The 27,050-nt window shown below is 41.9% G+C and overlaps 1 protein-coding gene across 2 annotated transcripts in view; it reads left to right on the top strand.

Moving 5' to 3' along the window:
• Positions 1 to 2,325: 2,325 nt before the first annotated feature.
• Positions 2,326 to 27,050, top strand: part of FBXL2 (F-box and leucine rich repeat protein 2) — a 36,680-nt gene continuing 11,955 nt past the window's right edge. For both annotated transcript variants that reach the window (XM_079794762.1, XM_079794761.1), the window contains exons 1-4: positions 2,326 to 2,380; positions 8,463 to 8,524; positions 24,864 to 24,918; positions 26,099 to 26,173. In XM_079794762.1, coding sequence (XP_079650888.1) covers positions 2,378 to 2,380; positions 8,463 to 8,524; positions 24,864 to 24,918; positions 26,099 to 26,173 — 195 coding nt within the window. In that variant the 5' untranslated portion in view covers positions 2,326 to 2,377. The remainder of the gene's footprint in view (positions 2,381 to 8,462; positions 8,525 to 24,863; positions 24,919 to 26,098; positions 26,174 to 27,050) is intronic.

Here is a 27,050-nt window from a genome sequence, read left to right as displayed (position 1 = left end):
GGAGAGTAAGAATGGGACAGAAAAAGTTTGAAGATTACGGCTGAGAGTTTTTCTCAATTGATAAAATTTATCAAGCCATAAATAGTAGAAGACATACAAAGCCAAGAAGGATAAATGCGAAGAAAGCCATACTTAGGCACATCATAGTAAAACTGCTAAAACTCAAAGGCCTCCCCGCTCCCTCTCCCCCTCCTCCGCCCAATCAAACTTAAAGTGCTAAAGAAAAAAGAGAGATTACCTTCAAAGGAGAAAGAACAAAACCTACAGATGTTTACCCATAGAAACAATGGAAACCCAAAGACAAAATAACCATAGATTTAAATGACAGAGAGAAAATGACTGCCAATATAGAATTCTATGCTAAGTAAAATATTCTTTGTGAAAGAATAAGGAACTTTTGTGTTCAAAAACTACAGGACATCAGCGTACCCACATTAAAATAAGTACCAAAGGTGTTCTTCCGGCAGAAGGAAGATAATCCATAAAGGAGAGAGAGACACATGGACTGATTGCCTTCCTTTCGCACGCATGCCTGACCGAGGCCCGAAGTCTGCAGTCTGTGGGCCGAGGCTCTGTCCACTGGCCAAACCAGCGAGGGCAGAAGTATCAGTTAAGATTAGACTGAGTACTTCTGAGGTTGACCAAGATGGAGTATGTCTACTTCAGACTGTATGTCTTATTGAAGCAAAATACTGTGGGGCAGAACAGGAAAAGCAAGTACCAGAGAACTCTGAAAAAGCATTGGACAAAATTTAATACACCGGGGTGGGCAAAAGTAGGCCTACAGTTGTAAGTACGTGAAACACAGAGTTTATTCTTTAAAAAAAAAAAAAAAAATATATATATATATATATATATTTTATTGATTTTTTACAGAGAGGAAGGGAGAGAGAGATAGAGAGTTAGAAACATCGATGAGAGAGAAACATCGATCAGCTGCCTCCTGTACACCCCCTACTGGGGATGTGCCTGCAACCAAGGTACATGCCCTTGACCGGAATCGAACCTGGGACCCTTCAGTCCTCAGGCCGATGCTCTATCCACTGAGCCAAACCGGTTTCGGCAGAGTTTATTCTTGTATTATTATTATTTACTCATTACTATGTCTTTGTACTATAACTGTAAATCTACTTTTGCCCAGTCCTGTATATTCAGTAAAACGAGGCACAACAACAACAGCAAAAAAGTCCCAGAAAATTAGGAATAAAAGGCAAGTTCCTTAACTTAATAAAGGCACCTACAAAAAATATACAGCTAACATCATGCTTAATGATGAGATATTGAATGATTTCTCCCTGTAACCCAGAAATCCCAGTCCTGGTTATCTATCCAAATGAGTTAAAAATCAATGTTCACACAAAAATCTGTATGTGAATGCCAATAGCAGCTTTATTCAAAATTTTTCCAAACTGGAAATAACCCAGATGTTCAACAACAGGTGACTAGATAGGCAAAATGTGGTATGGCCATACAACAGAATACTACTCAGCAATGAAAAGGGAAGAACTATTGATTCACATAACAACATGGATGAGTCTCAATTGCACTTTACTAAATGAAAGATCCAAAAGTCTATATATTTTATGATTCCATTTATATGGTATTCTTTTTAAAAAAATATATTTTATTCATTTTTTTACAGAGAGGAAGGGAAAGGGATAGAGAGTTAGAAACATCGAGAGAGAAACATCAATCAGCTGCCTCCTGCACACCCCCTACTGGGAATGTGCTCGCAACCAAGGTACATGCCCTTGACCGGAATGGAACCTGGGACCCTTGAGTCCACAGGCCGATGTTCTATGCACTGAGCCAAACCGGTTAGGGCGGTTTGCTTCCACTTTAAAGAATACAATGTAATTTAAAATGTATTTCGTTGTAAGCTTGGAAGCAGGTAAACTGGAATATAAGCAGCGGTTACCTCAGGTGCTGGGGTTTAGCATGGTTTTTGTTTTTTCATTCTTGTTATAGTTCACTTAAAACGTCTTCACTAATCACGTATTCCCTGTGTAAACTGTTTCTTACATAAAGGACACCTTCATTTTTTTGTGTTTCTTTTTCAATTCCATAAAAACCAGGCAGCCTGCGGCTTGGTTATCTGTCAGGTGAGGGACATCAAGGTGCTCTGGGTGACGATGGACCGACCAGGTGCGAACTAGGGAAGGCGACGAGGCCCCGCCCAGGAGTCCGGGCCCGAGGGGGCGAGGGGGCGGTCCAAAGGGCACCACCCTGAGGCGTCACGTGCGCGCCGTCGGCCAATGGCAGCCTCCCGAGCCCACCTTGGGGACGGGGCGGGGCGCCCAGCTGGCGTCACCAGGACAACGGGCGTTGCCGGCGCCGTGTGACTCCGGGCTGTGGGCGCGCTGGCGGCTCTCCGGCCATGGTGAGTGTGCGGCCCGCCGCCCCGCCCTTCCCCGCCCGAGCTGGGTCGCCGCGCGGCCGCCCGCTAGGTGCAGGCGGGCGGCGGCGGGGTCGCGGGGAGGCCGGGCCGCGGCCTGCGAGGCTGTGTGGGGCGGCGGGGTGCCGGGCTTGGGCGGGCCCGGGGGAGGGGGGCCCGGAGGACGCGGAACGCCCGCCTGCCCCCGGCGCCCGCGGACCCGGCTTTCTCTGCCCGCGAATGTCTGGGTCGCTGCTGGGACCCCCCTCCTCCCTGGGGACCGCCGGACAGCGTGACGCTCTTGTGGCTTTGGATTGCCTGGGAAGCCACCCAGAGAGGGTGTGGTTAAAAAAAAAAAAAAAAAAAAAGGATGTGTATCAATATCCTATATATTCCTATATATCCTATTTCTTGCAGGCTCTGTGCTTCTGCCTGTCTCGTTTCTGCAATTATAGATTTAAAAAAAAATAGAATACATGTGTATTTCTTTCAAATTCATCCTTCTGGCAGGTTGTTTTTTTCTTCTTAGTACGTGGAAATTTAAACTTGTGATTTTGGAGATTTTCCCCTCCTTTTTTTTTTTTTTTTTAAATAATGGGGGCATGAAGCTGGCGGTTTTTAGCTGAGAGCAGCACCCGCAGGGACTTAATGAAGAGTAGCTGTGAACGTCGTGAGTCACTCCTCTACCCAGTAACTTGAGTGGGCACACCGCCTGGCCCCCAGGAAGCAGCTCGCTTTTTAAAACCTGACTTGAAGGCTGAGGTGTGGACTTAAAGAGACAGGACTCAGGAAATTGCCAACCAAAGGTGTGTTTCCCCCCCCAGAGGCCCCCCAAGGCTGTAAGAGAAGAGAGGACTCTGCGTGGGGACACGCCTTTGGTGGACTGTAGGGTATTGGTTTAGAGGGGGTGGGGTGGTAATAAGGAGATGCCAGTTTTTAAGAAACAGTTTTGCGGTGGTTTTGTTTGTTTGTTTGTGTGTTTGAAACCATCGGTGATTTAGTGTAGATCAGTGGAAGTATGAATAAGCGGAGACTGCAGGGTGCCTTTCAAGTGTCAGTTGGCTTTCTGGAGGGAGAACCTACCATGTGGGGCCCTGGCGGGCTCTGGCTTTTCTTACTAAGGAGAGGCATCGTCGGAAGAGAAGGTGGATAGCCGGTGTGTCTCATTGACTCTGAGAAAACAATTGCCAGGTGAGCAGCTTGTTGGTAACAGGAAAAGCACACCAGCCACAAATAACACAATGTCATTATTTTGTGTTTCTCTTTAATGCAGAACTGCTTTAACGTGACAAATTCACGGAGCCAGAAAGACTTTCAGAAAATGAATTTTACCAAACTCTTGTGTTTTAAATCTAGCAGTGACTTGCTTTTATATGTTACTAGAGGCCCGGTGCATGAAATTTGAGCATGGGTAGGGTCCCTAGGCCTGGCCGGCAATCAGGGCTGATTGGGGCCTTCCTTAGTTCCGTGCCGCCCCCTGGTGGTCATCGCATGTCATAGCGAGTGATTGAATTCCCGGTGTCTCCGTTGAACTCCCTAGGGGACAATTTGCATATTAGGCTTTTATATACATAGAAGATTGAAAGATATGCAAGAAAAGCCCTTACAGATACAGTAGGGAAAAAGGAGGCATATTCAGGAATTAGTGTGTACAGCTCTCTGAAATCTCGTATTCCTCCTATTGGCCATTTTCTTTTTCTTCTCCTTCTTCCACCCATTCCATTCTGACCCACAGTCCACCTCAACTCACTTGTGAATTTTGGAGTTGTATTGATGCTAAAATAAAAGCATTTTGCTGTAGTATATTAGTAGTTGCTTTGCTAGACTTAGAAATGCTTTGCTTGCTCTGACTGGTTTGGCTCAGTGGATGGGGCATTGGCCTGTGGACTGGAGGGTCCCAGGTTCGATTCTGGTCGGGGGCACATGCCCAGGTTGCAGTCTTGATCCTGGAGGGGGGTGTGCAGGAGGCAGTCTATCAGTGATTCTCTCTCATCATTGATGTTTCTATCTCTCTCTCCCTCTCCCTTTCTCTCCGAAATCAATAAAAATATATATTTTTAAAAATGCTTTGTATTGTTAAATGTTAAGAATTTATTTCATGGAAGGAATTCAGTTGAGTGAAAAGCTGATGCGTGGGCTCCAAGGAAGGTGGGAAATGAATGGTTGGTATAGGAGGGGACAGGAGGAGGCTGCCTGCATGATCCCCAAAACTGTATTCAAGATTATAACATTACCCTTCATTAAACGCTTGCTTTTAAACACACAACTTTAAAAGTTTATATAAATGACTTTGCATGTGAATTTTGGAATTCTGTTTTAACTGTTTCTCTATGAAATTTTCTGCAGTTAAGCCTCTTGTTTCTATTGCCTCTATAAAAATGACAGCTGACATTTATTTTGTATATTCTATGTGTGAGATATTTTTCTAAGCACCTATGTTGTATTTAACCATCACAACAACCCTATGGAGGAAGATATCATTTTCCCATTTTAGAGACAAGGAAATTGAGGCACAGAGAGGTAAAGTAACTTGCCCAGGTCACCCAGCTGATAAATTGAGCCACATTTCAAAACCAGGCACTTTGTCACAGAACCTGCTAATGTAAACACTGGATTATACTGTAATATATACTGTATCATTATATGGTCCCCAATATGTTTGCCATAGATATGTTAGGAAATTACTTTTCTTTCTTACTTAGATTTTAATTTTTTGAGCACTTATGAATAATTGTATTTTGTTGTTCTTGGCACTGGAATAGATGCTACAGAATAGAGTATCCTGGCCTAGCCTTTCCCCCTTCCCTCTCCCTCCCCTCTTTCACAAAGATGAAATGAGAAGGAATTGATGAAGACAGGTTATTAGATTAGGGTTCATATTCATGGCTGTAATAGTATTGAAAATTCCTCCTGTCATTTCAGTTTGTGTTCAGGAAATGACACCTACCTTTTGTGAATCACAAAGACCAGTGTCTTACATAAAGCCATTTAGACTTGGGGGATAAAATGTTTAAAAAGTAAAATTTTATTTTCCAAGTTTTTTTTTCTAATAGTAATTTTTACATTTGTTTTAGTTGTATGTTCTAAAATTGTTGCAAAAAGACATCAAACAATGGTTTAAATTTTAATTCATGTGGGTCAAAATGTGCATTAGAATATTTATTGCCATCAAGTTTTTGTTATTGCTTAATACTTGATCATACAGTCTTCCCATTTTCATTTATTCTCTTGGGCTCGCCCCTGTTTTGGCACTTTCCTTTCTGTGCTGGTGTTGGAAGCACAAGGTGGAGGGGGAACTTTCCAATAAAGTATACCTGACGTCGAAGGACAGTTTTGGTCTATTTGCCATATAGTCAAGAGAGCTTGTGTAATGCAATCTCTGTTAATAGATTGTGAAAAGGTTTCTCGTATTTTTTTTTACTCTTGACAGTCTTGGTCTCCCTTTTTCTTTATAGGCATACACACACACACACACACACACACACACACACACACATGTATATTTCAGAGAGGAAGGGAGAATGAGAGAAAGATAGAAACATCCATGATGAGAGAGAATCGTGGATCGGCTGCCTCCTGCACGCCCCCTACTGGGAATTGAGCCCGCAACCTGGGCATGTGCCCTGACTGGAAATTGAACCTATGAGCTCTTGGTTCAGTGGTCGGCAAACTGCGGCTCGAGAGCCACATGCGGCTCGTGAGCTACGGTTTGCCGCTCTGTTGACTAATGAGTTTGCCGACCACTGTCCTGGTTCATAGGTCGACACTCAACCACTGAGCCAGGCTGGCTGGGCTTGGTCCCCCTTTTGTCTGCACTGGGGAGCATAATTTTTAGTACTTAATTATAACAATAATTCTTTTTCATAGAGCCTTTCACTTGCCTAGTTTTAGGCTGATTATTTCACATCTCATTTAATCCTTCCAATATCCCTAGAAGATTGACATCATTCCCATTTAACACTCTCAGATAGATTAGGCAACTTGCCCAAGGTCAAATAATTGGCCAGTAGCAGAGCCAGGATTTGAACTCAACCGGTCTTCAAAGTCTGGCTTCTTAGCTATTATACCATGGCTTCTTTCCAAACTAAAGAATGTGCCCAGTGCCTGGTTTGAATGTACTACACCAAGATTAGGAGTCTCAGGGTCTTATCAGCTGAGCCAGCAAGTTCTTTTTTATTTTATGACAAACTATTTGTAATGTCTAATGACACCCTGAAGGTTTTACTTGACTACCCTCCTCACCACCACCACCACCACCACCACCACACCCCCCCGCCCCGCAGACCAACAAAACTCAGATATGGACAGCCATGGATTGGACTACACTTTGACCTCTGCCTTCCCTAACTCATTTTGTGTCTCACCTCTACCCTGTACTGTCTACCTCAGCACTGCCACTTCCAGCACTGGAGTGGCTATGAAAGAGATGGGACTGGAGCAGAGGTGTCTAAGGAAGTGGAACAGGGCAGTCACTGGGAAAGTTTTTGTGGAGTCAGAATTGTACAACATGTGGCCTTTTGTTTGTGTCTTCTTTCATGTGACATAATATTTCAAAGGCTCATTTCTGTTGTAATATATATTAGTACCTCATTCTTTTTGATTGGTGAATAATTTTCCATTGTATGGATATACCACACTTTATTCATTAGCTGATGGACATTTGGGTTATTTCCACTTTTTGGCTATTATGAATAATGCTGCTATGATCATCCATGTACAAGTTTTTGTATGGGCACATTTTCATTTCTTCTAGGTAGTTACCTGTGGTTGGAATTGTTGGTTCATGTGGTAACTTTATGTTTAACCTTTGAGGAACTGCCAGACTGGTTTCCAAAATGGCTCTACCAGTGTAGTGTATGAGTGTTCCAATTCCTCCACAATTTACAAACACTGTACACTAGCATCACCACCAACGACATGAGTAATGCATCACACTGCGATGTTATGATGGCTGTGATATCACTAGGGTGATGGGAATTTTTCAGTTCCATTATAATCTTATGGGACCACTGTTGTATAGGTGGTACTTCATTGACCCAAGTATCATTAGGCAGTGCATGACTTTATTTTGGCTATTCTGGGTCTCTTGCATTTCATATTAATTTTAGGATCAACTTTTAAACTTTTCAATAAAAAGGCAGCTGGCATTTTTATAGAGATTTCATTAAATCTTTGGATCAGTTTGAGAAATGTTGCTAACTTAACACTTAAATCTTCCAATTCGTGAACATGGGATGTGAGTATATTTGTCTTTTTAAATTTCTCTCAACAATGTTTTATATAAGTTTTCAACATATGTCTTGCACCCCCCCCCTTTTAAAAAAATTTATTTCAGAGAGGAAGGGAGAGAGAAATAGAAACATCAATGATAAGAATCATTGATTGGCTGCCTCCTGCACACCCCCTACTGGGGATTGAGCCAGCAACCCAGGCATGTGCCCTTGACTGGAATTGAACCTGGGACCCTTTAGTCCGTAGGCCAACGCTCTATCCACTGAGCCAAACGAGCTAGGGCTGTCTTGCACTTATTTAGTTAAATTTATTCTTAAGTATTTTATTCTTTTTAATGCTATTGTAAATAAGATTGTTTTCTTAATGTCAGTTTCAGGTGGCTCATTGCTAATATGTGGAAATATAATTTATTTTTATATAGTAACTATCTTGTATATTGTATATAGTATCCTGCAACCTTGATGAACTCCTTGATTAGTTCTGATAGAATTTTCTGTGATTTTTTTTTTTTTAGAATTATCTATATACTGGTACAAGATTGTTACCTGTAAACAGAGATGGTTTTGCTTCTTCCTTTCCATCAAGATGCCTTTTATTTATTTTCTTGCTTAATAACCTTGGATAGAACCTCCAATACAAGGTAGTATAGAAATGGATGTTACCATTTTTATAAAAACGGTGAAAGGGTATAAACTATTCTTATAGCTATCAATATTGAAGTGGGGTGGCTTCATGAAATTGGTATCATACCTATAGGATAGTGATTGGGGCTGTTCTGATCTAAGAAACATGTAACTTAAAAAAAAAAATTGATCGAGGAGCACTAACAGTTTTCCTTTTTTTCTTTTTCTTTTAGGTTTTCTCAAATAATGATGAAGGCCTTATTAACAAAAAGTTACCAAAAGAACTTCTTTTAAGGTAAATGTAGATAAACTTTAGATAAAGAACTCAGATTTGATTCCGTCATCAAATTCCAAGACAATCTTCTTTCTCACTGTGAGTCCGTAGCACAGAAAAACAGCCAGAATTAGCCTAACCGACTTTTTGTTTTTGTTTTATAGAATGCTGTTCAGCTTGTTGTTAAATTTTACTTGGTCTAATCCAGAATGTACTAAGTATGTACATAGCATTGGTCTGGATTCTTTTTGTAATGTGGTAAGTATTGTAATAATCTTCAGTAGGGGCCATTGTCTTGGTAGCAGTAGATAATTCCAATGTAGTCCATAACACGAGGAGAGACTTTTCAGGTTCTGAGCTCCTGAAGTCCTAGACATTTAGTTGTTTTCTGATAAATTGGTTTTAAAAGAAGTACACTTACTGAGCATTTAAAATGTGCTCAGCCCCAATATTGATATGTTTTTCTCCATTTTATGAGAATGGTGTGCTACTTGACAGTGAGTACTACAGAAACTCTGCTTTTTGTCCTTGGTTTCTGGCATCCCTGAATATGGAGCAAGTGGTATTTTCCTTGTCATTTTTACCAAGTAGAGCTCTCAACCAACATTTGTTGACCCTGTACTGCAGTTTCCTTCAGTACTCTGCAATCATCAGCTAAATCTTATTTTAGTTTGGTTGTTACATTTTAGTTATTAGTACGTATATCCATGGTAATCTTTGAGTAGCATTTCCTAGACTCTTCTCTTATCCTTGATGTTCCTCCAAACAAAACGAAAAAAAAAAATAGGTTTTGTGAACAAATAAGTATGGGAAACGCTAGGTTAACAAAACCAATTTCTTCACTGCCTGACTTCTCAGAGCCTTAGTAAGCCAGTAGGCATAGCGATGCTCCCTCATGGATAGCTGTGGCATTTAAACTCGCCATGGCACCCTTTTAATATTCCATGGAAAAAATTTTGGGAAATGCTGACACGCAGTAAGAGACTGACCAGATGACTCCATTCCCTGGCTGTGCTAAATCTCTCTCTAACTTCTGGGGAACGAGTATGAATTCTGTTTACATATTGGAATTCATCACAGAGTCATTGTAAATGCCACAGATGACTAACCTCTGCTGTCCACAGTGTGTTAGACTTTTTTCTTAAGCCAGAAACGGAGTGAGGACTTAGCTTCTTTGTGGTGGTGATCACATTTCCGGGGCTTCCGAGGGTGTCTCATTAGTCATCAGGTGTTGTTTGTCACTGTTGTCATGAGCTCACTCTACTCTGTTAATAAAAAGGAAAATTAACTCATGACAGGATCATGTGAAAAAATGCATCAACTATATTTTATTTCAATAAAACAAATAGTTGTTTGGGTCAGACAATATTTTTGGCATTTTTAGGGCATTTTAAAGTTAAGCAAGTGGTAACAAGGAAGGAATGATATGTTTATCATATAAACCCACAAGGTCTTGGTTTAGCGTCATAAGCCACTAGAAACAATATGGCTGGGTTAGGGTGGGCAGGCTGTTGGTAGACAACGTAGGGATGCCATCCACAACACACTACCAAATGGATGGTGTCCCCTATTGTCCAGTGTTTTGTTCCTGGTCTGCACATGTAGCACAGACATCGAGCTGTAATACGAATATGTCAACTTTACTCTGAGGAATCATAACCAGCTCCAGGCTGACCCATCTTAGTCATTCATGGGTGTGATTAAACTCCACTCGTGAGCGCTGCTGCTGTCGGTGACTCGAGGCTGCTAACTTAGTATGCTTTCCCTTCTGGTAGGTTTAGCTTTTATGCCGTACTCAGTCATGGAACAGTTTCTATCTATTGAGCAAAAAAAACCAAAACAAAGCGGAATTATATTGCCTGGCTGGTGTTGCTCAGTGGTTGAGCATTGACCTATGAATCACAGTTTGATTTCCAGTCCAGGGCACATGCCCAGGTTGTGGCTTAATCCTCAGTGGGTGGTGTGCAGGAGGCAGCCGATCAGTGATTCTCTCTCATTGATGTTTCTATCTCTCTCCCTTTCTCTTCCTCTTTGAAATCAATAAAAATATCCTATATAATAAAAGCGTAATATGCAAATTGACCCTAACGGCGGAACGACCAGAACGACCACTTGACCAGTCACTATGAGACGCACTGACCACCTCTTGGTCTCTTTCCCCGGGTGGGTGGCAGGGGATGCGGGTGGCGCCAGGCCAAGGCCCCCGCCCTGCCAGTCACCCCACACACACAGGGCAACCCTCGGCAGGGGCGGGGCCGGCGAGTGGGTGGGAACACCTGACCTCTCAGTCCCTTCCCCCTGGCTGTCAGGCTCCGATCGCCCAATGGTGAACGGGGAACCAGGGTGGGTGGCGGGTGGGGGCGGCGCTGGCTGCGAGCAGCCAGGGAAGATGGCCCCAGTTGTAGGACAGGCCTAGGGACTGTACCCACACACAAATTTCGTGCGCCGGGCCTCCAGTATTTAACCTTTTGCACTCGGATGTCGAGTGTGATTCGACACGGTTAGCATCGGTAGCAGCTCTTTTTATACTCTTTGAATGTATCAATAATTTGAAATATAAAAAATCCAAATAAATAAGTTTGTATGAAAAGAAACTCCAGTTTTTTATTCTATTGCCGTGCTTTGTAAAATCTGGGGTATTTAAAAAATTAAATCCCGAGTAGAATAAAGGAATCTAGAAAAAAGCAAGCAAGTGCAAAGGGTTAATAAAGGGGAAGGGAATTATATTACTTTCTGTGCTAGTGTGATTTCTGAACTGCTGTTTTAGAACGCGTAGTTTTTTTGGGTTTTTTTTGACTTTTAAATATGTATATATTTTTATTGATTTAAGAGAGGAAGGGAGGAGCAAGAGATAGAAACATCAATGGTGAGAATCATTGATTGGCTGCCTCCTGCATGCCCTCTACTGGGGAGCAACCGGGCATGTGCCCAGACCAGGAATCATACCCGGGACCCTTCAGTCCGCAGGCCTAAGCTCTATCCACTGAGTCAAACTGGCTAGGGCTGATTTTTTTTTTTAAGTTGAAATCTTTTTTTTTTTTTATTTCTTTATTGATTAAGGTGTCACATATTTGTCCTCATCCCCCATTCCCATCCCCCACCCCCCTGTTGTCCTTAACCATTGGTTAGGCTTGTATGCATGTACACAAGTCCTTTGGTTGATCTCTCCCCCCTACCCCCACCCTCCCCTACCCTCACTCTGAGGCCCGACAGTCCGATTGATGCCTCCTTGTTTCTGGGTCTGTTCTTGTTCATCAGTCTATGTTGTTCATCATTTCCCCTAGATGTAGAACTCGTAGTTCTTTTAAAGATCCATGATGGAGCTAGCTGTTAAGAATCCTGGAGTTACAGTTTTTGAATTATGCCACAAGGCTCATACATAGATCATTTTTTTTTTAAATTGCCATTTGAGAGCAAATATACATAATGTATCTATTCACTTGTGTTCTTTTTTTTGTTGTTGTTCTTATTTTGGTATCTCTACGGGGGATTTAAGTTGTCAAGTGCTGCCATACAGGTCGTCTCTGGCTCACGAGTCTCAAAACTAACTGTAGCCAATCACGGTATTTTAATTTGTGTTGGCCTTTAAACCATTTCTGCCATTTTACTCTCAGACTTTCTATTACAAGTAATAGTAGCTCTCCCCTTGCCTGGCTAACCTTTCTGAGCAAACTTCTGAAGGGTTTGAGCCGGTTACCAAAGCAGCCATCCACCTCCAGCCATCAGTCAATTCCCTAGTCACGCGAGCGCATGCAATGGTCTCCACCTTGTGAGCTTAAGTGTTGGTTATTTTTGCTCAGTTAAATGATGCCTTCATACTTGGTTTGTCCTAGGCTTATGTCTTGGCTTCCTACTGTAGGCTTCTTTGTGACAGTGCAGGCTGCGGTTCTGTTCTTGTTGAATTCCTGCTCCCTGGCAGTCTTACTTCACCAATAGGTGTGGTTCTTTGACTTGAGAATCTTGCTTGTAGCTGAGGTCATTTTCTTTTCTGCCATTTTTACTACATCTGTTACCACCCTCTTAAATCTCTACCAGCTCCCATCACTGGGCACATCAAGTGAAGCCACAGCTTCCCCTTTGGAACCATTCACAAGCATGACCTGGGATTATGTGCTTTTCTTCATCTATTTATGTTACTTTGAATCACTCAGAAAAATCTGTGAGTTTTTTTCATCAGATCATCTTCTTGCTAGTTTTAAGACAACTCAGTGTTATTAACTCACATATTTCTTTTACCACCCATTTTCAGTTTGTTATTTAACACGTTTTTGTAATTTTGCTTTTTCTACCCAGCTTTCACTCATAAATTAAAGGTATTCAGGTTCTCCTCTCTACCCTTCGCTCTCACACAGTTCAACCATACAGCCTGTAATTTCACTCTTCCTTGGGAGTCAGATATGTAATGCTTATAACAATGGGGATATTTAATTTGTTGTTATTGGGAGTAAATATTTTTAAACATTCTAAAAACACAAAGCTCTTGTTAGGTACAATAATGAAATCTCTTTTTAGAGACATTTTTAAAAACTTAAATCACCATTTTTTATGTCATTTCCTTCCCTTTTTAAATGTATGTGGATACATGACATAATTAAGCACTAATAGTGTTTGTTGGCTTGAGGAAGGAAGGTTTGATTGCCCCAAAGAGGATTGCTGAGCCTAATAATTCTGAGCAAATGAAATCAACTACACAATTACATCTAATTTGCCAGTTTAGTAGTTTGCCAGAGAAAATTATAAAATGACTGGCGCATAAATTTCCAAATTTTCCTTTTCTAAAATTTAGGAGCCAATTCTATGGGCAAAAATAATTGTGGCTTTTGTTGCAATCATTAAGTTACAGCCCAGTGCTTATGTGTAATTTTGGGATCTTGGGGAGCAGTGCGGTGAAGGACTCATTCCTGTTTGGGGCATCATGAGTGGGTGTCCTTGCCTGCTGGTTGGTTTCAGCACTCCATGGACTTTTTCAAGGACTGGTGCCTCCACCTCCTGCTGTCTGTGACACCTTATATACATTCCAAGACAGCTGAAAATCGTACCTAAGCTGCTTTTTTGGGGGGTATCCGCAATTTCGAGTTTGAGCATCTATGCAGATTTTTCTTTTTTGTTAAAGAGGTTTTTTGTTGTTCATTCATTTTCATAGTTGTATTTGCCTTGCATAAAGCCAATACAAGACTGAATTAATGTGTTGAATCAGATACAGAAGCTTAAAGGCCCATTCTTTTTATTACCTCTGTATACTATTATTAAAAGTAGATTAACTCTTAGAAAAAGCGTTTGAAGAAGTATGAACAAAGGAAGAAATAAAATGGCCGATAAAAAGATGCTCAGTCAGGCCCATATTTAAGTATAAAGTCTAAATCAAAATAATGAGTATTGCTTATCTAACTGGTAAAAAAACGTAGTTTGATGATACCAGGTTTTGGCAAAGAGGTAGGAGACAGATACTTCAGGCACTTTAGAGGTGGGAATATATATGTAACTGTTCTGTGGGGGCCACTGGGGGAAAATTCTAAGTGCTAAATGTACATCTTCACAAATTCCATTTCTAGGAATTTGCTAACAGCAGATGTATTAGCAAAGATGTATATACAGGGATGATTACTGCAACTTTTTAAAAAACTAGTTAAATTGGATTACAGAATTGGATTCCTTCTAATTCTTGGTTAATGATGCAGTTCATCATTGATCCATCCATTGCCCTTTCTCTCTCCTCACCATCATATTCATATTATCAGGAACTTACAATATGTTTACTTATGCTTAACTTTATTTAAAAAAAGTGTATCTTCTGAAACATGGTTTTCACTCAAAATTATGTTACAGTGATCCATGTTGCTTTGTTTGGCTCCTGCCAACATCCTTGCAGATGTCTCTGGTACAAATATACAAGCTTCTCTAGTAGTAGAATTGCTGAGGGTCATAGGTTATACAAATATTTAACTTCATGTAGTAATATTAAATTGTATTTCTAAAGTGGTCTTACCAGTTTGCATTGATAAGATGTGTCATCCTTTCCAACATTTAGTGTTGTTACATGTCTGAAGTGTAGAATAGCATCTCATTGTTCTCTTGATTTGAATTTTCCTGAATTCTAGTAATGTTGAGCATCTGTCTATATGTTCACATGTATTTTCCTTTGCCTATTGGGTTATTATTGATTTGTAGTTCCTCCCCCCCCCCTTTTTTTCTTGTTTTAAATATTACTGAATTTTCTGTATTTTGTCTTTATCCAATTTTCTATATAGTGTCCCAATTTAATACTCTTTATAAGAGGGCAATTTGGGGTTTTAATGATTAAAGCTAATATTTTTATTAAAGCTATGATTATTATTACGATTTTCTAAATTGTTATGGCTTGAATTATTCTCCCAGAACTATTAACTTCTTAACTCTTACTCTATCTCATCTCTCACTCTTTTCCAACTTCCTTGCATATCCTGGCAACTGATTTATTTCCAGTCCCTGAAAGTGTCATTTTCTAACTTGCTCTCTCCCATATTCTTTCTACCTGTTGATAGTCTCTCTCTTTTGCTTATGTTTTCTTCACCTAGTTGAACCTAAAGCTTTTCCTAAGTTCAAGGCCATCTTCTTTCCCTCTTAAGCATTTTACAATTTCTGGTGTTAGTCCTGGGTTTTATGTTCCATAACAGAGTAAAAAATCCCCTAACCTGGGGAAGGAAAAGGAAATCCAGATCCAGGAAGCCCAGAGAGTTCCAAATAATATGAACCCAAAGAAACCCACACCAAGGCATATTATAATTAAGGTGTCAAAAGTTAAAGACAAGGAATCTTAAAAGCAGCAAAATCAATCAATCAATCAACTTCTTAGGTATAAGTATACAAGCTTCTTTCTGGGAGATAAGTATTCATATTTCCAGCTCTGATACAGGTTTCCTGTGCTGTCAGCCACTAGGCAGATGTGACATATTTTAGACTTTTGTTCTAGAAGCACCCCACTCAAGGTATCTCTGTATTAGTATAGTTACAGTAGGCTCATGTGGCATACACATCTAATATACATCTAATGTCTTTAATACAACACAAGTGTACTTATTGCTCACCTGATAGATGAGCTGTCAGTTGCTCTCTGCAGTTATTGGGGACCGGGCTGAAGGAAGCTCTGCTGTCTTCAACCACAGCTTCCCACCAGCCAGCTCACTTCCCATGGCTGGCTCTCAGTTATGTGCCTCACGTACCTGCAGGGGAAGCGGGGGAATGAAGTGTAGGTGTGTATCCAGGAAACAATTGTCATCCCGGGAAGTTGAACATTGGCACATTCTGTGACTGAGCGTTGCCACTTCTGGGTATGCTCTAAGGAAGCTCCTGTAGATGTACACCTGGTGACATATAGAAAAATGTTCATCAGAACACTATTTGTAATACCAAAGATAATGGAAACAACCACATATTCATTAACGTATGTGGAATATGAGAAATGTAATGTGATGCATAATGTGTGATGTGAATTATAAATGTGTAGAGAAATGGACTGCAATCTCACAAAATGGCATGGACAAAACTTAGTTATAATGCTGAGTGGAAAAAAGCCAGCTGCAAAAGTCTATGTACAGCATGTATTGTTTTTATAAGATTAAAAATCAAGCACAAAACTACCTGGTATACTGCTTAGGAATGTATACATTGTGATAAAACTGTTAAGCACAAGGAACAAATCACATGGGCATTGACTGGTTGAGAGGTGGAGAAAGAAACAAGGGAGGGACACAAAGTAGGTGCAGTGATGCGGGGAATGGTCTAGTTTTCAAATTTGAGTGGTGACTCCTGCAGTTTTATTACTCGGGACTACAGAGTGTCATGTAGTCTTTTGTATGGATCAAATATTCCAACTAAAACCATTGTGAAACGTCTGAAAGGTACGAAGAGGATCTGCTGCATTTTATTTTTCCCCTTGATGCCTTCTGATTACTGGGTTTTGTCCCTGTGGCTGGTCCTCTTGGTGCTGCATCTCCCCTGGGCTCTCCTGTAGGGTCAGGTGTCCCTCATCTTCATGAATATTTTGTTCCCATTTCTCATTCAGAACTGTTCCCATGTGCTGTGCTCCAGCCTCTTACTGTGTTCACTGTTTATTTCTCAAAGGACTTTTATTAAGCTCTAGCTGGTTTTGCTCAGTGGATAGAGCATCGGCCTGCGGATTGAAGGGTCCTGGGTTTGATTCTGGTCAAGGGCACATGCCCGGGTTGGGGGCTCGATGCCCAGTAGGGGGCATGCAGGAAGCAGCCAGTCAATGATTCTCTCTAATCATCGATGTTTCTCTCTCTCTCCCCCTTCCTCTATGAAATCAATTACACACACACACACACACACACACATATACATACATATATACACACACACACACACACACACACACACATATATATATATATATATATATATATATATACTAGAGGCCCAGTGCATGATTGAATCATGCACGTGTAGGGTCCCCTACACGCTTTCGCTTTTGATCGCGGGGGAGCTGGGTGCCTGTCTGCTGGTGCACCAGGCCTTTCGGAAGCCTCCGGCTCGGCGGCGGCTTCCGAAAGGCCTGGTGCCGGAGCGGACAGGCATCCAGCTCCCACGCTTTCGCTTTCGATCGCGGGGGAGCTGGGTGCCTGTCCGCTGGTGCACCAGGCCTTTCAGAAGCCTCCGGCTCGGCGGCGGCTTCCGAAAGGCCTGGTGCTGGAGTAGACAGGCACCCAGCTCTCCCGCTTTTGATGGTCCACGGTGGGACGTGAGCTCGCTGCCCCAGAGGCCCCTTCTGTTCTGCAGCACAGCCATGGCACAGACGCTGGCCCAATCGGCTACCCCGGCCACCGCAAGTCCCGCCCCCTGCGGCTCCCCCTGGCCCAATCGTGGGCGTAGCGGAGTGATGGTAATTTACATATTACCATTTTATTAGGTAGGATACACACACACACACACACACACACATACACATACATATAATACATATTTTTAAAAAGGGCTTTTATTAAACTTCAGAGTTACTTTCTTCATCCTTTGTTGTAATTTGATTCAGTCTTAATACAGTCTATCTGGATTTCCTGTCCATTGTTGACTTTGCTGATCTCTCCTCTCCAGCTCCATGCTGCAGTTGTCTAACTGGAAAATTTCACCTTCCCATCAATCCATTTCTATTTTAAAAATTAAATCTTTCGTCCTCTAGGAACTTGATTATGGATACTTTAATATCACTAGCATTAAGGCAGAAGTGGAGTCATCATTGTTCCAGCCTCCTGCATTTGCACGAAGTCATTGCTCTTTCCTTTGACTGGACTCTTGTTGTTAAAATGCCTTTTAAATAAATTTAGTCAGAAGCTGGCTGATTTCCTTTCAGGGTGTGTTTTAATTACTATTTAGTGCTCAGTATTTATGATGAAACCTTGATTCATGAATTAGTAAGAGGATAATTGGAACCAAGCCATAAACTGTCTATTCTTTATCAGAAAATGTAATGATTACAATTTTAATAATGAACTAATTAACTTAGCTTTGACTTCCCTTAAAAATACGAGGGTCCAAACCAAAGAGAGACTGCCCATTCATGTGAGGCTAGTTTTGCTCTTCTGGAGTCATTTTCTTTCTTTAATCTTTTCTTTATTAGATTTTAAATTAAAGTGCTTGATCATTTTAGCAAGTGACACAGTAAAAGGATGCATAGAGAAAAGGTAAATCTCCCTCTAACATACTTCAGCTCTCACATTCAGATAACAAGTGTAAATAGTGGCCTGCTTGTGGAAACATTTCTGAAGTGGTAAACTCTTAGTGCAGGCTCATCATTACTGTTATGTGAGAGTTCACATGAGGTTCCATCTGATTTCCTTCCGGAAAATCGGAGCCTTTGCCTCATGTAGTTCTGATGGGGTTAGACTATAGGGAGAAAACGTGGTGGTTTCGTTTCAGAATCTGCTCATCTCAGCAGTTCAAGTTTATGTACACGTTTCTCTCACAGTTGAGTTCTTTGGAGATGCGCTTAAAAGAAGACTCATGGAACTTAAGGTTTTCTTTTATATATAAAATCACTAAACCAATACAAGACAAATTTAACATTTGCTTAAAGAACAATTGTTTTCACTAATGTACCTTGGTGTATGAACACAGGCTTTGTGGGCTTTACGAAAAAAATTATTTTCTGTATCCACACTTCCAAGACCAGTCATTTGCACAAAAGAACTGAGCCTAATGTTTTTATCTTAGGGCAGTGGTTGGCGAACTGCGGCTCGCGAGCCGCGGTTTGCCGCTCTGTTGACTAATGAGTTTGCCGACCACTGTCTTTGGGGATACTCTAAGTAGGCAGTTCTCTGAAGAGTGTGGGCAGGGCCTGGCATCACTCTTGGTTATCCTAGCTGACCCAAGGTAATCATATTCTGGGGCTTATTGCCATTCTTATCCTACAGCAGAACCAGTGATGTGCATGTGATAAAGTTCTCCACACTTTCCTAAGGTTCTGTTAAGGTTCTGCTTCCAGTTGAGAGACACTGTTGATATTTCTATTTATTTTAAGAAATTGTTCTCAGTGTGTATCACCCCTTCAGTCTAACATTTGTTCCTGATGATTATTTTTTTTGGGGGGGAATGTTTCTTGAGTACACTGTAGCAATTTCAAAAACATCACTTGATACTCAAAATAATCTCTTGAAGTAGGTAAAACAGTTTTAATCACCTTCATTTTATAGGTGAAAAATCTGAGGCTCAAAGGTTGAATGAGTTAAGATTCCACAGTTGTTAAAAACGTGAGCTTTGGAGTATGAAGGGTCTGTGTGGGTCTGAGGCTTCAAGGCCTATTGACTTTGACTCTCATGTTCTTCCTTCTTCTTTTTTTTTTTTTAATAAATCTTTATTGTTCAGATTATTACAGGTGTTCCTCTCCCCACCCCCCCCCATTGCTCCCCTCCACCTGATTCCCCACCCCACCCTATGCCCTTACCTCCCGCCACTGTCTTCATCCATAGGTGTAAGATTTTTGTCCAATCTGTTCCTGCACCCTTCAGGCCCCCTTTCCCCTGATAATTGTCCATCCCCTCCCTTTCTATGTCCCTGATTCTATTATATTCACCAGTCCATTCTGTTCTTCAGATTTTTTATTCACTTGATTTTTAGATTCACTTGTTGGTAGGTATGTATTTGATGTCTTTTTGTTGTTCATAATTTTTACCTTTACCTTTTTTTTCTTCTTCCTCTTCTTAAAGAATACCCTTCAGCATTTCATGTAATCCTGGTTTGGTGGTGATGAACTCCTTTAACTTTTTCTTGTCTGTGAAGCTCTTCGTCTGACCTTCAATTCTGAATGATAGCTTTGCTGGGTAGAGTAATCTTGATTGTAGGTTCTTGCTGTTCATCACTTTGAATATTTCTTGCCACTCCCGTCTGGCCTGCATAGTTTCTGTTGAGAAATCAGCTGACAGTCGTATGGGTACTCACTTGTAGGTAACTAACTGTTTTTCTCTTGCTGCTTTCAAGATTCTCTCTTTGTCTTTTGCCCTTGGCATTTTAATTATGATGTGTCTTGGTGTGGTCCTCTTTGGATTCCTCTTGTTTGGGGTTCTGTGCGCTTCCTGAACTTTTAAGTCTATTTCTTTCACCAGGTGGGGGAAGTTTTCGGTCATTATTTCTTCAAATTGTTTTTTAGTATCTTGCTCTCTCTCTTCTTCTGGCACCCCAAAAATTCAGATGTTGGTATGCTTAAAGCTGTCCCAGAGGCTCCTTATGCTATCCTCACACTTTTGGATTCTTCTTTCTTTCTGCCTCTCTGGTTGCGTGTTTTTTGCTTCCTCATCCAGATCTTTGGTTTGACTCTTCGGGTACGGTGATCTACAGTTGAGTTTCTGTATATTCTTTATTTTAGACAGTGTATGCATAATTTCTGACTGGTCCTTTTCCATTTTTTTGGTATACTCATTTAGGTCTTTGAAGGTCTCTTCAAGTTTCTCAGTGGTTTTTAGAAGATTCTTGAGTAACCTTATAAATGTGGTTTGAACACTGTGTCATCCATTAGTTTACTTTCCTCCATCTCTTCTATTCGTAACATACTTTGGTGTCTCCGCATTTTGGCTGCCTCCCTGTGTTGATGGAGTGGCTTTGTGTGGTCAGTGACCTATAGGGGCTAGTAGCTCAGCTTCCCCAATCACCCTAGGTGGTCGCTCTTGGTACACCCCTTTGTGGGCTGATTGGAAAGTCTTGGTGTAGTTAAAAGCCTTGATTGCTGTTGGTGCACTGGGAGGAATTGACCTCCAGGCCAATTGGCTGTGAGGACCTGCTCTGTCTATAATGGAAGCGCTGCTGCGCTGGAGACATGCTTATGGTACAGGGCTTGTTTTAGTGGGGCTTTGGTGCTCACTGAGTCCGCCTCCCGAATGTGTCACTTATGGATGTGAGGAGTTGAAATCTGGTGTCTCACACTGACCACTAGGTGCATTGGCTTCTGGATCTCCAATGGGGTGCAGTTCAGCTGCTGTCTGAGGCTACCCTGCAGGAGCTACAGCGAGAACTGCCTTCTTCTCCTCCCTGCTTAGAGCTTGGAGGCCTTGGAGCTGTCTGTACCGGGTTGCAAGTTTACTAGTTTAAACTGCAATAGAGAAGGCCATTCATATGAAAAAGCCGCTGCTAGGAGCTTGGGTGTGTTTGTAGATTGTGCGGGGCGGAGTCTCAGGGCGTCACTAGGCTAGGGTGTGGCAAACAGCAATGACTGGCAATGAGCCACCTCCGACTGCGTTCCCTCGCCTCTGACCGCGTCCCCGCCGTCTCGCGCCCCGGCGCAGCCAACAATTCTACCTCCACGCAGCTCTGCTAGTAGCCACCCTCACTCCGACCCGATGGCAGACAGCCCAGTCTCTCCCCAGAAACTGGATTTCAGAGAGATTGGGGGCTTGTCTCTCTTCGGATTGAAGAAAGCAACGCCTACCTCCAGCTGGGCTCCGCCGCCAGCTCGTATCACCCGTGCGCTCCCCTGTACCTCAGTTTTTCAGCGTTTGTGCCCTGCTTGCTCCCCTCTCTTTTCGGTCTAGTTGCAGAGGTTCCGCTCAGCTAGCTTTCCCGTGGTTCTGGGTGAGAGACGTTCTGTCTTTTAGTTGTAGTTTTGGAAATTGTTGTGGACAGCAGCAGCCCAGATGTTTATCTACGCCGCCATCTTGGATCTTTCCTGTTCTTCCTTCTTTGTAAGCAAAAACTTGTAGTTGAACAGATTATTCAGCACTATAAGTCATATGTCTAATCAAATAGCTCATGTACCTAGTGTTTTGTTGCTTCTGTTGTTTTTTGCTACAGTAATGGAAGTGAAGGATAGTTGGTATTCTACCCTGTAGAGCATTCTATGTACAGGGTGTCCCAAAAAATGTATACACACTTTAACAGCTGATGCTCAGTTTTGAAAATGAAATGTATCTTAATAAACACTGCCTTTTATAATTATTGAAAGTGTGTGTCTATATGTTTTTTGAGACACGCTATATTACACTGTTAATTGTTATCAAAGAAAAGGAGCACCTGACTTCTGGATTCTGTAACCTTGTAATTGGGCTAGCATGAAAACACAAGGAAAAGCAATGATTATAGTAAGATAAAAAAGTAAAAACATAGTTCAAGAAAGAAATAATCTCTGTGTACTCATAACTGGAGTGGTTAGCAGACTGTCAGTGGCTCTGACTTCAATGCTACCGTGAGAAAGGAGATGAGGCTGTGGTGCTGCTTGTGGGTGCATTGCCTTAGGGTACAGCTGGTGCTTTATTACTGTTCTTCCTCGAGCCCACAGATTTTCACCTCACCACTGATTGTTTCTCTGAAGAATTTTGAAGAATTTATAGGTGGCTGTTTGCCATCTCCCCAACACCCCCACGATTCTCTGTGGTTGAGTTTGCACGCGTTCATATGCATGCTAGGACTCCAAACTGGCAAACTGCAGCCTAAGCCAAGTTCCTGAGTCATGTGTCAATGAATGAAATAAATGCCCTGACTGACAGAGCCTGAGACACTGGCAATAGAAAGAGTGACAGAGGAGTTAGAGTGGTGGGAGATTGAGGTCTGGCCCTTGAAAGCATCCCCCCCCCCCCCCCCGGAAATTCCTTCCTACCTCAATTGTGGTAACTTCACCCTTAACTAGAAAAGCATGGCAGGTCCTGGCCAAGCTGGTTAGAGTGTCCTGATTCACCAAAGTTGTGGGTTCAACCTCCAGTCAGGGGAATCAACCAACGAATGCAAACCGGTGTGTCTGTCTGTCTGTCTCTCTCTCTCTCTCAAATCAATATTTTTTTTTTAAGCACTGCAATGGCAACTTGGTTATCAATACATATGTACAGGGGCATATAGAGTGGATGTACTTCTGGACTTTGTATTCGGTTCCATTGGTCTGTCTGTCCACCTTAATAAGACCATTTTAGATTTATGAAGCTTTATAACAAGTCTTGATGTCTGGTAATGTAAGTCCTTCAACCTTGTTCTTATTCATCAAGATTACCTTCTTGGTTCTTTGAATTTCCACTTACGTTTAAAATCAGCATATCAATTTCCACAAGAAAAGTTGATTAAATTTTTAATGGGATTTCACTGAGTTTATAGGAACTTAGGGAGAATTGAAATCTTTATAATATTAAGTCTTCTAATCCAGAAACTTACCAATAACTACAAGAAAGGAAATCTACAGACCAGTCTCTCTTGTGAGCATGATGCAGAAATCCTAAATCAAATCCAGCGATATATATTTAACATATCATGGTCAAGTCTAACACTGATTTAACATTTTAAATCAATGTAATTCATATTAATAGAACTAAGGAATAAACCTTATGCTATCTCAAAAGATGAACTGTGGGACAACTATAAGAGATGTAACATGCACACAATGGCAATCCCAGAAGAAATATTTGACGCAAAACCGCGAAGTTTTCAAATTTAGTGATAGGCACCAAACCATACTGTCTCAAACCATAGATTCAGGAAGCTCAGAGAACTCCTGAAAACAGCAGCAATTTGTTGAAAGAGTGAGAGAATCACTAATCAGCTGTCTCCTGTTCTACCTACTTCAAGGCAAATACCGGCCTATAATTTAACTTTTTTATAACACCCGCATTCAGTTTGGTATTAGGTAATATTGGCCTCATGAAATTCCCTTTAATCTATTCTAAAAATATTTTAGCTACTTTGCTTCAAACATTATCCCTCCTACATTTTCTCTATATTCCTTGTCTATAGTTTCCTTTATATATACGTTGAGTCATCTAATTCCATCTTCTGGGTCTCTTAATCTTTCCTATATTTCCATATCTTTATTTTTCTATGCTGAATTACTAGTATATATAAATTTCCCATATCTATTTTCCAGTTCTCTAATTACCTTTTCAGCTTCATCTAATAGATGTTTAATCCATTTACGGTCCCTTATGGTGGATCATTTCTTTAGGTATTTTGTAATACTTTATCATGACCTCATTTTCTTTTAAATCTTATTATAAATATGTTTTTATTTAATTCAGAGAGAGGAAGGGAGGGGGGGAGAGAGATAGAAATAGCAACGCCCCCTTCCACACACAGACTCTGGTATTTACCTTCCAGGACTCTAAGACCTGAGATCCTATGCCTGTCCCTGACCTCATCCCATGCACCTGTGTTCTAGAGAAGCTGTTGTTTTCACTGTCACTGCCCACAACTGAGGCGCACACAGCTGTTGGTCACTATGCTGTCCTCAGCAACCCATCCCCTCCACTGCCAGGATGTCAGGACCCAACCCAGGCCCCTGCCGGCACGGCTCCTGCCTCCTCCAGGGGCTTACTGGTGTCAACTCAGTTTTTGTGTGCTTCGCTCTGTTTTTCTTTTTCCCATCTTTCCCATCTTCTGTGGCTTCTTAGCTTTTGCTCACAAAAAACTGGTCACTTATAGACCTTGAGCTCCACCTTTCTACCAAAATAGGTTTTATCATCGAACTTTTCTTGGACACGTTGTTTGAGGCTCAGGCATCTGAGCCTGGTTAGGGCATCTTCCACCAAAAGAGGGGTTTGCGCTGTGAGGCAGGGCACAGAATTAGAAGGATTCAGCTCTTACCAGGCTCAGTTCCTGGGAGATTGGTCTTTGAATAGAACAAGTTTATAGTCTGACTCATGTCCATGCCTAGAGCCAGGGAAATTAAGTGTAATGAGTTCCATTTTAAGGGGATTTGTGTGTAGGGCATCTGAAACAGCTTGGGAACATGCAAACATTTAATATTTCACAGTAGTGTGTAAAATTATAGCATACTTGTGTGTTGCAAATTGAAGAATCTTGAAAGAAAAACTATGATCTATCCAGATAGCTCATATCTTTCAAGTTAAAGATATATCCTGAAATGTTAACACTGTTTCATTCTTTGTGTTTTTCCCTTTCTTCCTAGAATATTTTCCTTCTTGGATATAGTAACTTTGTGCCGATGTGCACAGATTTCCAAGGTAGGTTATCAACCAGATTTTTCATCAGTAACTCTCAAACTTTATTAGGATGAGGATGAGTTTCAGTTCAAGTAAATAGTTAAAAATTAAAACGTCATCTTTTATATTTAATTTAACACACTGTTGTCATCCTATATAATAAAGAGGTAATATGCAAATTGACTGTCACATCCTCACATAAGATGGCCTCCACAAGATGGCCTGCAGGGGAGGGCAGTTGTGGGTGATCAGGCCAGCAGGGAAGGCAGTTAGGGGCGACCAGGTCAGCAGGGGAGGGCAGTTGGGGGCAATCAGGCTGGCAGGGGAGCAGTTAGGCATCAATCAGGCTGGCAGGGGAGTGGTTAGGGGGTGATCAGGCTGGCAGGCAGGCGAGCGGTTCGGAGCCAGCAGTCCCGGATTGTGAGAGGGATGTCCCAGATTGGAGAGGGCGCAGGCTGGGCTGAGGGGACCCCCCCCCCACCATGCACGAATTTCATGCACCTGTCCTCTAGTAATTCCATATCCTATCTAATAAAAGAGTAACATGTAGATTCACCATCACTCCAACACACAATATGGCTGCCCCCATGTGGTCAAAGATCCTGCCCCTATGTGGACACAAGATGGCTACCACAAGATGGCCAGCAGGGGAGGGCAGTTGGGAGGGACCAGGCCTGCAAGGGAGGGCAGTTGTAGGCGATCAACCCTGCAGGGGAGGGCAGTTAGGGGTGACCAGGCCGGCAGAGGAGGGAAGTTGGGGGCAAACAGGCTGGCAGGGGAGCAGTTAGGCATCAATGAGGCTGGCAGCAGAGTGGTTAGGGGGTGATCAGGCTGGCAGGCAGAAGCGGTTAGGGCCAATCAGGAAGGCAGGCAGGCGAGCAGTTGGGAGCCAGCAGTCCTGGATTATGAGAGGGATGTCCGACTGCCCGTTTAGGCCCGATCCCCAGTGGGATCGGGCCTAAACGGGCAGTCGGACATCCCTCGAGGGGTCCCAGATTGGAGAGGGTACAGGCTGGGCTGAGGGACAACCCCCCCTCCGTGCACAGATTTCGTGCACCGGGCCTCTAGTTTGATAATAAACTTAATGTATATCAAGAATATAAGCTTGAAAACACACAGGTTGAATCAAGACTTTCTTTAATGGTCTCAATAAATGTATCTTTTTCACCCCAATCCCTCCTCCTTTACTCCCACCTCCCAGGCTTGGAACATCTTAGCCCTGGATGGAAGCAATTGGCAAAGAATAGACCTTTTTAACTTTCAAACAGATGTAGAGGTAAGTTAACTGTGCTTTAGACAAAAGACTTTTTTTATTTTATTTCTTTATTGATTAAGGTATTATATATGTGTACTTATCCCCCCTTAACCCCCCCACCCCACTCCCAGACAAAAGACTTTTTAAGAAGATAAGTGAACTGCTCCTTCTTTCCTGCGTTTTTATTGTGTTGCATTTAGATTTAATATTAACTTGGCAAAAGGTAGAATAGAGTGAGGAACCTAGAACATATTTCCATGCATCAAGACCAAAATTCTGCTTGTATTTTACTTTGCTCTGTATTGGTAACAGATTACTTTTTTCATATTTATTATCTGAGTTTTATCACTTAGCTTCTTAAAGCCTCACACCTGCCTCGTTAGCACCTGCTTCTGTGATTTAATATGAGGGGGCCATTGACAAAAAATTGTTGATCTGAAAGATCCACTGAGAATTCTAGTTCATCGTCAAGAATGGAGAAAGGGCCCAGCCAGTGTTGCTCAGTGGTTGGGCATCTACCTATGAACTAAGAGGTCACGGTTTGATTCCCGGTCAGGGCACATGCCTGGGTTGCAGCCTTTATCCCCAATAGGGCACATGCAGGTGGCAGCCGATCAGTGATTCTCAACATTGATTTTCCTATCTCTCCCTCTCCTTTTCTCTCTGAAATCAATAAAAATTAAAAAAATAAAATAAATAAAAAAGACTGGAGAAAGGGCAGCAGCACGAGCCAGGAGTGATGCGAGGTGTCACTGAAGTGTCACTCCAGCTCGGCCACTTGAGCCAGTGCCTTAGTTTTATTGCCTATAAAATACTCTTTAAAGCCTCTTACAATTCCAGGATTCTGGTATATTTATCTGGAAATATGTATACCTCTGTTTAAGAGTAGTAAACCTGA

The sequence above is a fragment of the Cnephaeus nilssonii genome (assembly GCF_951640355.1).
Source record: "Cnephaeus nilssonii genome assembly, chromosome: 17".
In the NCBI taxonomy this organism is placed as follows: domain Eukaryota; kingdom Metazoa; phylum Chordata; class Mammalia; order Chiroptera; family Vespertilionidae; genus Cnephaeus; species Cnephaeus nilssonii.
This window is presented reverse-complemented; position numbering and strand designations above follow the sequence as displayed.